The sequence below is a fragment of the Quercus suber genome, unplaced genomic scaffold (assembly GCF_002906115.3).
Source record: "Quercus suber isolate HL8 unplaced genomic scaffold, Cork oak 2.0 scaffold_315, whole genome shotgun sequence".
Lineage (NCBI taxonomy): Eukaryota > Viridiplantae > Streptophyta > Magnoliopsida > Fagales > Fagaceae > Quercus > Quercus suber.
In genome coordinates, this window is record NW_027069770.1 from 380,251 (window position 1) to 392,531 (window position 12,281).

General features: G+C 36.5%; 1 protein-coding gene across 3 annotated transcripts; it reads right to left on the minus strand.

Moving 5' to 3' along the window:
* Nucleotides 1-229: 229 nt before the first annotated feature.
* LOC112010913 (leucine-rich repeat receptor-like serine/threonine-protein kinase At1g17230) lies at nucleotides 230-6,256 on the minus strand. 3 transcript variants are annotated; one of them, XM_024043290.2, is made up of 4 exons: nucleotides 5,898-6,256; nucleotides 2,409-5,718; nucleotides 1,727-2,110; nucleotides 230-530 (listed from the first exon to the last, which is right to left on the minus strand). In XM_024043290.2, exons 2-4 carry the CDS (start codon nucleotides 5,329-5,331, stop codon nucleotides 514-516), a joined length of 3,324 nt encoding a protein of 1,107 aa, XP_023899058.1. In that variant the 5' UTR covers nucleotides 5,332-5,718; nucleotides 5,898-6,256; the 3' UTR covers nucleotides 230-513. The 3 variants fall into 3 exon arrangements, 2 of the variants coding, with proteins under 2 accessions (XP_023899058.1, XP_023899057.1); XM_024043289.2 differs by lacking the exon at nucleotides 5,898-6,256 and having other exon boundaries at nucleotides 2,409-5,869; XR_010632749.1 differs by lacking the exons at nucleotides 230-530; nucleotides 5,898-6,256 and adding an exon at nucleotides 2,195-2,282 and having other exon boundaries at nucleotides 2,006-2,110; nucleotides 2,409-5,875.
* Between the last annotated feature and the right edge of the window lie 6,025 nt (nucleotides 6,257-12,281).

The window sequence follows — 12,281 nt, forward strand, 5'->3', positions numbered from 1 at the left end:
TCTGCTGTCATATAAAAATCTTCACCAGAAGCTGTAGAATTTCATTTGTTTTATATAACAAATGAAAGAATAAGTATAAATGTGAGACTGTTGTTACTTTATTTAACCGAATAGGTTTAAAACTGAGGTCATCTCCCTCTTTGTTATTGGTTTCAACCATATGCGATTAGATTTGCTTGTGCTGTCAAATGCTGGAGTGCTTTCCAGAAAGGGGAAAGAAAGGGAGATATGTTTGGAATAGGATATTAGAGAGATGCGTATAACTCATTTAGGTTGGGTACAGTGATGAATTGTTATTTTTAATAGCAATTACAATATGCTTCTAAACTAATATTACTGAATTCAGTTGTGGGACAGACAATGTTAGCAGCAGAACAAAGACAAAAGAGAAAATCATTATTGCTTTGCATAATCCAAAGTGGTAACAGGCAGACGTTGGTTGAGAATGGCAATTAATGGATACATCATACGTGCATGTCCAAGCTCTCTCCTTGGAGAATAGAGGAGAGCCTCCTATGGATCCAAGTAATCTGCAAAATTCAGAATCATGCAGACCAATTTTAGTTCTCTAAATAATTAATCATCCAATCTGAACAATATCTCAATAGAATCATATTAAACAAGTCAATGACATAGGCATGAAGCTTGTGATACAAATTTGAACGAAGCCTGTTGTTTTCCTACTTTGTACCTATGATGGAGGATAAAAGAGCTCATGATAGAGACATTGAATCAGTTGAACTCCTTAGCAGTTTTCTTCCTTCTATCTGAACTAGTGGATAAAGCACATTTGATGATCCATACTTAATCTAAGTAGTGGGGGTGGTGCTGGCAAGAAAGGTGTGATGGAGCATTGAAAATGAGAAATGAGGGAGGTTTTTACTTTTTAGTCTAGGATGTATGGAATTGCTTTTTAAGATGACGGAACCAATGGCTATAATTGACCAACCAAACTCAATACAATGAATGTATAACTCGTTTAGTACAAAGCCTTCGAAAAAGTCTCATCAATTAATTAACAAAATAATTTTTCATGATTCTTATATGGGAATTGAAATGCATAGTGGTATTACCAAACAAAAAATATATCAACTATTGGCATTTACCATGCATCATATGCAACAATTTTCATTATCATATTCTCTTTTGATTGGGTAGGAGAAGTTGAAGAAAGGCCTAAAATTTATGGGATGCCTTGAAGAAGAATACACCAAATAGGGAGGGGTAAGAAAGTCTGATTTACATGGGATGGATAGAATATCTACCTTTATTAGTTAAAGAGGATCCATAAAAGCTGACCTAATTAATTAGGCTTTTGGCTTAACTGAGTTAGGTTGAGTCATAGGACAAAGAAAAGGGAGGAGGCCTACCATAAGCTATTTCTAATTAATGAGTAGCTGCTAACCGTTAAAATCATGTCTTGTAGAACTTGCAAACAATAGTGCAATGCAACCACAGAATAAATGCGAAGAGGATGAAGAAGATTAAAATGACGATACTCATTAGTATTTTCAAAAGCATTTTTGGTAGACTGTCTGGATATATTCCAGTTAAAAATGCACACTTCACTCCTAGCAATCAAGATCAAAGGGGAAAATTAAGCCTTAAAGAATCAGATTATAAATTTATTTAGGCAACTGGCATCAATAGAAAATCATATTACTAAGTTTCACAAAAAAGAAAAAGAAAATAAAAATAAGTATGTCTTTGAAATTTAACTTCTAACCTCTGGAAGAAGCATCTTCATCTAATGCAGTTGCTGATGTTCGAGATGATGGAGAATCACTTTCAGCTTCCCTAGCATCAAGCAACATCACAACAACCTCTCTCATTGTTGGCCTATTAAGTGGGGCAGTACTAGTGCAGAACAATCCAATCTTGAGAACTAAAGACATCTCCTCAGTCATCTTTGGCCCACTCAGATCAAGACGTTTGTCAAATAGTTCCATTATTGGAACCTTGTCATAGATTGCTCTTCTCACCCAAGAGACTAGATCACCTCCCTGCTCCAGTGGTTGAACAGGTAACCTTCCAGTAATTAATTCCAGCAAAACAACCCCAAAACTGTAGATGTCACATTTCTCATTCACTTTCATAGTGTAAGCATATTCTGTAACCGAAAAAAAAAAAAAAAAAGGTCAGAGGTATAAAGTGGGATTAAAAAAAAAAACCCAATTAATATCAGTTCTCACACCATTTTTAAAAATATGATGTTGAGCTTTTTCCTTCCCACAAAAGCACCACATTACATGTTCCTTATAATATTTCTTCCGAAAAGTTTCCTAATATCATTGACAAATGATAAACAAAGATGAAAATTTTCTGTATCAGAAATTATGGAAGAGAAGGATGAGAACTAAAGCATCAGAAAAATGCAGTAATCAGTATCTTTTTAATCATATTATTACCTGGGGCAATGTAGCCATATGAGCCTGCCACTGCAGACATGGATTTTGAGTAAGGAAAGTCCATCAACTTTGCCAAGCCAAAGTCTCCAACACATGCTTCAAATGCCTCATCCAATAAAATATTGTTTGACTTCACATCACGGTGAATGATGCGGGGCTTACAATCATGATGAAGATAGCACAAACCCTCTGCTGCTCCAAGAGCAATTCTATATCGAGCATTCCAGTCAAGTAAACATGTTTGTACATCTCCATGTAGATGTTCTCCTAGGCTTCCATTTGCCATGTACTCGTATAGGAGAAGATTAGAGTCCTGGTGATAGCAAAAGCCATAGAGCTTGACAATATTACGATGCCTGATCTTTCCAAGGGTCGATATCTCAGCATGGAAGCTGCTGTCAACTCTCGTTCCTTCACCACGGGAGTTCAGCCTTTTGACAGCAATCACCTCATCAGCCATGACAGCCTTATAGACAGTGCCACAGGCTCCCCTTCCTAGAACTGCACTTTCTGAAAAGTTTTCTGTAGCTTCCAAGAGGTCCTGGTATGTGAAACCCTCTTTGGGAAAGTAATAGTTATCTAACACATCAGACTTTGTTTGCTCTTCAAGTGAAACAAAAGCAGACCTGCGGCGTTTTATAACCCAACAAATGCTCACTATAGAAAGCATAGAAAGGAACCCAACAACAGAGAATATGCACACTAATTTCCCTTTTGATGAACCACCTTTTATCCAGCTTGGTTTTGAAGTAAGAGATGGAGTTGACGGTGGATGACAATTGTATGAACCTATGGTACACAACCCATTGTTTCCAGCAAAATTTGAGGAATCCATTCTTTGAAATACAGGGGTATTAGGCACAATTCCTACCAAATTGTTGTTAGAAAGATTACATACCAGAAGGCTGAGCAGCCCACCAATTGATGCAGGAATTTCACCTGTAAGCTGATTGTCATTCAAGTAGAGTGATTCCAACATCTGCAAGTTCCCCAAATTGTCAGGAATTGGACCTGAAAGTTTGTTATGGCTTATGTTTAGGGAAATCTGTAGAACAGTAAGATCACCCAGCTCAGCAGGAATGCTTCCAGAAAAATTATTTCCCCCCATTTGCAATCCTGTTAGTCGAGCCAGATCCCCTAAGCTACTTGGTATAGCTCCTATAAATTTGTTATCAGAAAGCTTCAAAAGTTCCAGATTTACTAGCTTGCCAAGTTCATCAGGGAGATAGCCAGTAAACTGATTCCTACTGAGGTCAAGCCTCTGTAGTTTGGTACAATTTCCCAACTCATGGGGAATACTTCCTGAAAGCCGATTAGAGGAAACATTAAATGTAACCAGCTGAGCAAGATTTCCAATCTCTCGAGGGATATACCCAGCAAAAAAGTTATCTGACAAGAGCAACCTCTCCAAATTCCCAAGCCTGCCTATCTCTGAGGGAATTAGCCCTGAGAATTTGTTCTTAAAGAGTTCAAGAGCAGAAAGATTATGAAGTTCATACAATTCAACAGGAAGGCTTCCGGTAAGCTGGTTGTCTCCTAGCATTAGCTGTATTAGAGACTTGCATGTTTTTAGGCCATAAGGTATATTTCCTGATAACCAATTTGACCCAAGGCTCAGAAATAGCAGTTTATGATGCTTGCACAGATCTGGAGGTATGCTGCCATTAAGATTATTTGCAGACATGTCGAGAATAGAAAGGTTACTTTTAAGTCCAAGGTAGGGAGGAATGGAACCCTCTAGAAGATTGTCAAAAAGCTGAAAATCCACCAAGTATATAAGATTTTGAAAGTCTAAGGGAATTGTGCCTGTCAAACGGTTTATAGACAAGTCTAGCCCTTGAAGCAGCTTCAAACGGCCAAGTTCCCTAGGAATACTTCCCTGCAGGATGTTTTCAAAAAGGTGAAGCAAGCGAAGACCAGAAACCTGGTGCAAGTTTCTGGGAATGATCCCACTTAACTGATTTTCAGAAAGATCTATCTCAACAGCACTTGTACAGTTCCCTAGTTCCTCTGGAATTGTTCCATTCAACTGGTTGGTATAAATGTACAATCTTTTCAGCTGGGTTAACTTGCCTAGCTCTTTAGGTAAACTTCCAGTCAAAGCATTTTGATGCAAGGCAAGCAATTCTAGGCCACTGATATTCCCAATTTCGGGAGGAATCTCACCAGATAAACGGTTTTGCCAAAGGATCAAACTGGTAAGATTTTTAAGTTTTTGGAGCTCTCTAGGAAGAGAACCTTCTAGCCTATTTTGTGCCAGTCCTAATACCTCTAAGCTCTCACACTCACTAATTTCAGATGGTATTGGACCCGAGAAAAGGTTTCGACCTGCTCTGATAATCCTAACCTGTTTCAACTTACTAATTGAAACAGGAATTGAGCCAGTGAGATTATTACTGTAAATGACAAGCTCCTCAAGAGAAGTTAAGTTTCCAATCTCTTCAGGCACTTCACCATATATGTAATTCTCACACAGGTAAAGCTTTCTAAGTGCAATCATTTTGCTGATTGGGGTCGGAAATTCCCCGTGAAACCTATTGGTGCAAAGATCTAGAATTTCTAGATTATGACAGATAGCAAGATCTTTAGGAATGGGACCAGAAATTGAATTTTTGGAGACATTCAACTCAGTTAAATGAGTAAGATTACAAATGCTAGGAGCTAAAGTACCAGACAGGTCAAAGCCAGTGAGATTGACAGAAGTTACCTTAAAATCAGTACAAACTATGCCAATCCAATTGCAAGGAGTCAAGTCAGATGAATTCCAGCTCTCAAGATTGTTATTAGGGTCAGAAAGGGATCTCTTAAACTCCAAAAGAGAAACACCCTCTTCATTTACAGAGCTGACAAGGATGACACTGAAAAGAATTAACAATGCCAAATGAAACAGCTTTTGCATGACAGAACTCCATGGCCTTGTCATTTTGGATAAGGCAAAACAGGAAAGCAAGTGAGGGTGGCCAAACCGGATTCTAATGAAAGAAAAAACGAACTTTGATGGAGAAAGATTCAAATAAGTGCATGTAGGCAGAAATCTATCTTAAGCATTAGTATCATGATCATCAACTAACTGAAGCCATTGATCAAAAAGCAAGTTGACAACTAAAAAAAGGCAATGACACCAGTTGTTAGCCTCTAAACATCTCTTAATGCAAAACAAAAATTCAAAATAAAGAGAATAAATTGGAGTTTGAAACAAACAAACGAAGACAATCAAAGCACTAAAAGACTATGAGTAGTAGTACCTCAAGCACCTGATATGCCTAAACGTATGTCACCTAGAACACGCAACTAAAGAGACTAGAAATACCTGCAATGTGGAAAGAAAGAGAGGCCTTAGCGGTGATATTTGCTGAATTGAACTAATACCCAATTGAGCTTTAAGGCATTAGAAGAAAGAGAAAAGTAAACCAGCCCATTTGGCAATCAATAAAAGAGAGAGAGAGAGAAAAATAAAAGACATAGACAGAGACAGAGACAGACACCTACCTTGAAACAGAGAACGAGAACCAGAAACACAAAAAGTTAGATAGAAAAAAGGCACAAAGATTGATTGATGGTAAACTAAGAAAGTGGTTCAAGACCGTGAGAGTCACAATTGGAAGCAGTGTCATTAATATTGAAGTCAACGCCAGCACTATACAGTAAAGTGCTTTCCACAACTTGCTTTTGCTCTGTTTCTGGTTACTAAGGCTTTGTTGTTGCGTGAAGATCATGTTTTTGTTTTTGATGGGTGGAAGGGGCTGTGTAAGTGTAACTTTATGGACGGTACAGATCGAGAGAGACTTGTCATAGGAAAGTCTTGGATCACTATCTTCGCCATTGTTGCTTGCTTGGCCTGCCATGTTGGGATTTTTATTTTTTTGTTTGTGATGTGATTTTAAGAAGTCGTAGTAAGTTCCAATAAATGTCAAAGTCTGGAATCTCATGATTTTCACAAAGACGGTTGTGGTCAGAGAGAGAGAGAGAGAGTGAGTGCCACAGTGCCTAACTCAGCCGACGGGGATTTCCGCTATATATACCTGTTGGTGAACTATATTCTGCACTACAAAATCAAAAAATTGAAATGTAAAAAAACCTAATTTTTTGTTTGAGAAATACCATATTTACAACATTTTCATAACAAATCTTGAGTGGTAAGTTGTTATTGGTTATTATAAGTTGGGCCAAAAAGTAATTTAAGTTGTGGATTCAAATTAAAACTAATAACAATTTACCACATGTAATTTGTTTTAAAAATATTGTAAAAACATTGTGGACGTAACACTTTTTTTTTTAACATATTTTTCTTATATTATATTTGGCTTCTAGCTGGTTTCTAATACTGTTTTTATTTTTTCATTATGCACGTTGCAGTTTTTAATTTAGGAATTTTGCACTTTTATCAAGCTAATAGAATTTGATTTATCTTGTTCCTCAATCTTATTCATATTTTTCTTAACTGCTTTGCTGTGAAGGCTTTTCACTTTTAACCATCCTATATATGATGTCAATTCGATCAACAAAGACGTGTGCTTTCACCCTCAGTTATGCAAAGATGTATTGGTTCGGATACTATGTAGATTGCCTAATCTAATTCGATACAACAAATGTGTATCCAAGGATTGGTACTCTATTATTTTGGAGAACTGTGTTCCAATAGTATCTACAAAGACTCTTGTGGACTAAACTTTCATACTTTAATTTGGTTCTTTCTGATGAGATGTCTTGTGTTTAGATAACCTCACCTTACAATGTGAAAGATCGCTATATTGCTGAATTATCAGTCTGGTGATAGGCAAGTTTATTATTGTCTTTAGAATTCTGTGACTAATTACGATGTGAAAGATCGCTACTATGCAGAATTGTTAGAGTTTGTTGATAGACAAGTTTTGGACTATGTCCGTTTAGAATCAGGTGATGATAGTCACATTGTTGGTGGACTCGGAATTGATAGGCATGCTAAGAACTTCCTTGGCCTTCTTTTATTTAGGAAGCTCTACATGTCGGTATTATGTGTGCAATCCTACATGTCGGTACTATGTGTGCAATCCTACCACCAAAGAGTATGATCATTCCCTACTCCAGTGATCACGACAATCACTCATGTTTCTAGGTTGCACTGACTTTTGACCCTTGCAAACAGGGGCGGAGCTAGGGGGTTGAGGGGGGCAACTGCCCCCTGGCTCCTTTAAAAAAAAAAATTTCTTGAAGAAGGTATATTATGAACTATTTTTTGGTACTTTACCATGACCAAAAAAAAAAGACTCCCACTTTAATACTTGTACAGACTCTTAACACCAAGAAAGGAGGAAAACAAATCTTCTCCCATGTACCAAATTATATCACTTTTTCCCGAAATTTACTATTTTTATTAGTTTTATCTCACCACGTACATCTTCAACCATTTCATTATTCCTTTTTTTTATCGATCATTATTTTCAGTTTACTATTCACAACACTTTTCTTGTGGAGCAATGCTGTGAATACTACAAATTTTACAAATTGACGTGTTTTTAATCATAAAAAAAAAATTTATTTAAACATTTATTTATTATATTGTTTAAGTGTCATACATTCTTGTCACATCAGTTTGTGAACTTTTTACAGTAGAATTTATAATCATTTTAGTTTTGAGAAATTTTATGTCCACAACATTTTAACAATACTTTCATAATAAATTTTAAGTAACAAGTTGTTATTGGTGAGCAAAAAGGTAATTTCAATGGTGAGTTGAAATGTGAACCAGTATCAACTTACCACTTATGATTTGTTTGTGAAAGTATTGTGAAAATCTTGCTTATCCCATTTTTTTTCATGGCAATTCAATTAGTGGTCTCTATTAGGGCTGTCCAAATCAACCCGCCACCTGCCCAACCCGCCCCACCAGCCCCAACCCGACCCGGAACCACCTGATCCGACTTCTCTGGTGGTCGAACTTGAATCTCGACTTTAAAAACCCGCTGCCGACAGGTCGAGTGGTGGTTTTCTTCTCCAAAACCTGAGCCACCAGACTCGACCGATGTTATCTACAAACCTAGCCAACTCCGACAAGATAAAGCTTAGATTCGAGGAGATCTGGCAAGATCTCGACTGTATTTGGTAAGATCGAACTTAGATTCGAGGAGATCCGACAATATTAGGGTTGTCCAGAGACTCGGCCAACTCGACCCATCCGCCGCCACTGACCGAACCCGACCCGCCGCTGACCGATCCGACTTCTCTGGCTGTCGACGACGGGTTTGTTCCTCCAAAACCTGAGTTTGGCGGGTCGGAGGTCGGTTTTCCTTCTCCAGAATCCGATCAAACAGATCTGACCGACCCACACGATTTCCGGCGATTTTTGGTAGATCCGGTGAGATCTAGACCATTTTCGTCAAGATCTCGGTGAGATTTCGCCGAATCTAGCCAAGAACTTGCCAAAAATGGCCTAGATTAGGCCGGATCTAGAGAAACCTCAAAGATTTTGGCCGGATTTTCGCCGTTTTCATGCATTTATTTTTGCCGTTTTCTGGACTTTCGACCCCGACCGACCCAACCACTGCTTGTTGATGGTCCGATCTGCCCGATCCGATTATCCCGGCGGTCGGCGGCAGGTGCATTTTTTTGTCACCCAATTCCGGCGGGTCGGTTTCGGGTTGGGCACAAACCCGACCCAGACCGACCCGTGGACAGTCCTAGGCGATATAAAGCTTAGATTTGAGGAGATCTGACTAGATCAAGCTTAGATTCGAGGAGCTTCGATGAGTTTTTCTAGAATCCAGCGAGTTCTTCCAAAAACTGGTGAGTTTTCCAGATTCTGACAACTTTTTTTTTTTTTTAGATTTCAATGCTTTCTTTATTCCGGCGACCCGACCAGCCCAACTGACGGTCATCCTCACCCGAAACCGACTCGATTGATTTTCTGGTTGGTCGAGTTCAGGTTGGGTCAAAACCCGACCCGGTTCGACCCATAAACAGCCCTAGTCTCTATATGTAACACATAATTATTAGAAAAAAAAAATACTTAATGTCCTTTTAATATTATTTTAATCTTGCTCCCCCTCAACTAAAATCCTGGTTCCGCCATAGCTTGCAAATCTCTTCATTTCAAAGTTACTTGCTTTCTTAGGTATGGTCTTGATATAAAAAATTTATAGTTTGAGTCTTTGAGAAGGGATTCAACAGTAGTCCAATCCTTCAACAATCTAGCAAAAATATTGCAAACCAGTTTCCATACTAATGCTCTCTTCGAATGTATTCTCCAAAGTTTTTTTTTTTTTTTTCAAGGCATGTAGGGATTTTTCTTCACATGTACTTCGTCACTCCACCTTTCAAATTTAAGTTGCCCTTCAAAATTTTCAATCTCATCACCCTCGCCAAACCTGTACGAGCAAAGTAGAGCTCTATTACATTCCACAAATTTGATTGTAAACTGCATTGAATTTTTTGGAGTGATAGCCTATTGCACCGAAGCAAAAAATAATTACAACAAAGATATAATTGTAATAACTTGCCTTGAATTATTTTTCTCAGATTTTTGTAATCTATTGCAATAATAGCCATCAAACAATAGCCTATTGTCAAGAGATTGCAAAATAATTAACAAAAGCAATTGCAATAGATTGCAATTAGGCCTTACAATTTTTTATTTGAACTTAAACATTTGAAAACTTTCTTGCAATAACTTAAAACAAAGAAATCATAGTAATAAATTGACACTAATTATTTTTTTTCCAATATATTACAACATATTTTTTTGAATTGATAGCTCATTGCTACAAATATATCATTGCAATAACCTAATAGCAATTATTTTGCAATTTATTACAATACAAACATAAGTAATAAATAATTATAACAAAAATATAGTTGTAATAACTTAACTCGAATTATTTTTGTTAGTTATTTGTAATCTATTGCAATAATAGTTATGAAACAATAGCCAATTGTCATAAAATTGCGAAATAACTGACAAGTAATTGCAATCGATTGCAATTAAGCTTTTGAAATTATAGAGAGATACAAATTCTTTGAAGCTTATGAATATATTGAAATAAATGTGTTTATAGTTAATTTTTATATTTAAAATATTCTATGCATATGAAAACTTTTTCATAGAAATGTACTCCCACATATCCATCATCTTTGACATTTATAAGTTTTGCTACATAATTCGATACAAGTTTAATAGAAGTTACAATAGTGAAATTAAAAAATAGTGTATGGTGATATATAAATATTTTCCTAAGATTTATTCTTAGAAAATAAATTAAAATAATAATCCACACCTAATCCAAAATATTCAATTTTGATTTGCTTCTTAGAATCTAAAAACATATTCAAAGAGCATATGTCTCGGTGGATTAAACTGTGAATGTAGTCCAATCCTTGGACAATCTGTTGAAAATATATCCAAGCAGTTTCCTTAGTGATTCCCTATCTGAATACATCTTCCAGGGTTTTTGAGCAAAACTCCATCACAATATAGATACAAGACTTGTAAGGATCTTTCTTCCCACTTGAATCATCATTCAACCCTTCAAGTCCCTCTACAAATTTCTCAAAGTCATCCCCATTAAACACCTAGCCAAACCTGTACAAGCAAATCATGTGTTAAAGTAGTAAATATTTCTTATAGATAATCAAGAGCCAATCCATGTGTTAAAGTAGAAAATAATATTTTTCTTATACATAATAATAAAAAAATTACTTTTACACACTATCTAACAAGGACTTGATAGTAAATTCATATAAACTGCATTTTCAATCTTGTCAAAAAGAAGAAACTATATTCTTCTATCCTCCCAATCAAAAAAAGTGATAATTTGAGTCTTAGTACTACAGTATATCTTCCTATGTTCATCGCATGGTTATATTTTTCAATAAATTTTTTTTAGACTAAGAATATTTAACATGCTATTAGAATTAAGTTGAAAAAATCCATACCTGATAGTAACGAATGACGTGTGGGTGATTTAAGCTAGCCATAATCCTGGCCTCTCTGACAACCACATTGTAGAATAAAAATTCATCATTAAAAAGCATTAAAAATTAAAACTAACAAAACTTATATACTAGCACCAAACAATAGAGTGTATGATGTGCTACAAACTTTATGTTCTAATAAACTTACTCAAGGTTTTTTTTTTTTTTTTTCGTCACCATAAATTCTTTTCAACAAAAATTTTCTTTAATGCATATTCATGTTGATTTTAGGAAGCACAAGTGTGGATTCGGGTTCGGGTGTGAGTGCGGGTACGATGTGGTGACTCGGCAATTTTTGAAAAAACAGAGTGCAGGTGCGACAAGATACGTTTATTAATAAATTATTAAATATATTTTTATTTATATTTTCTATATATTGCAAAGCATATTTTAGGGTTTTTATAGGGGAGATGGAGAGAACAAGAGAGTTTGAGATAGATTTTTTTTTTTCCTTTGATCTAGAGTCAAAACGGTGTGTTTTGCCAAAATTTTTTACTTAAAAAAAAAAAAATTTATTTCAGCTTGAATCGGACCGATTCGGGTCCTGTTTCGGCCCATATCAAGCTGAATCGAAGGAAAAAAAAAGATTCGTCACGAACACACATGCAACCACATCAAAAGACACATGGCGCATCTGTGCGTGTTGGACGCGCGTGCAGCCGCGTCAATGGCCGCACGACGCGTCCATGTGTGTTGGTCAAGCGTGTAGTCATGTCAACGGTTGCACAGTGCGTCCGTGTGTGTTGGATGCACATGCGCCACCCCTAAAGGCCCTCCCGTGCTTTCCAATCTAACACATTCCTGCACAAGAAAACCTGGCCAGAATCATCTTGTCCTGCAAACATTTAATCCATGCTTTTTATTGTTACAAAATAAACTATAATTGCATCTAAATATACAACATTATAAAATTGGCATTATCTAATC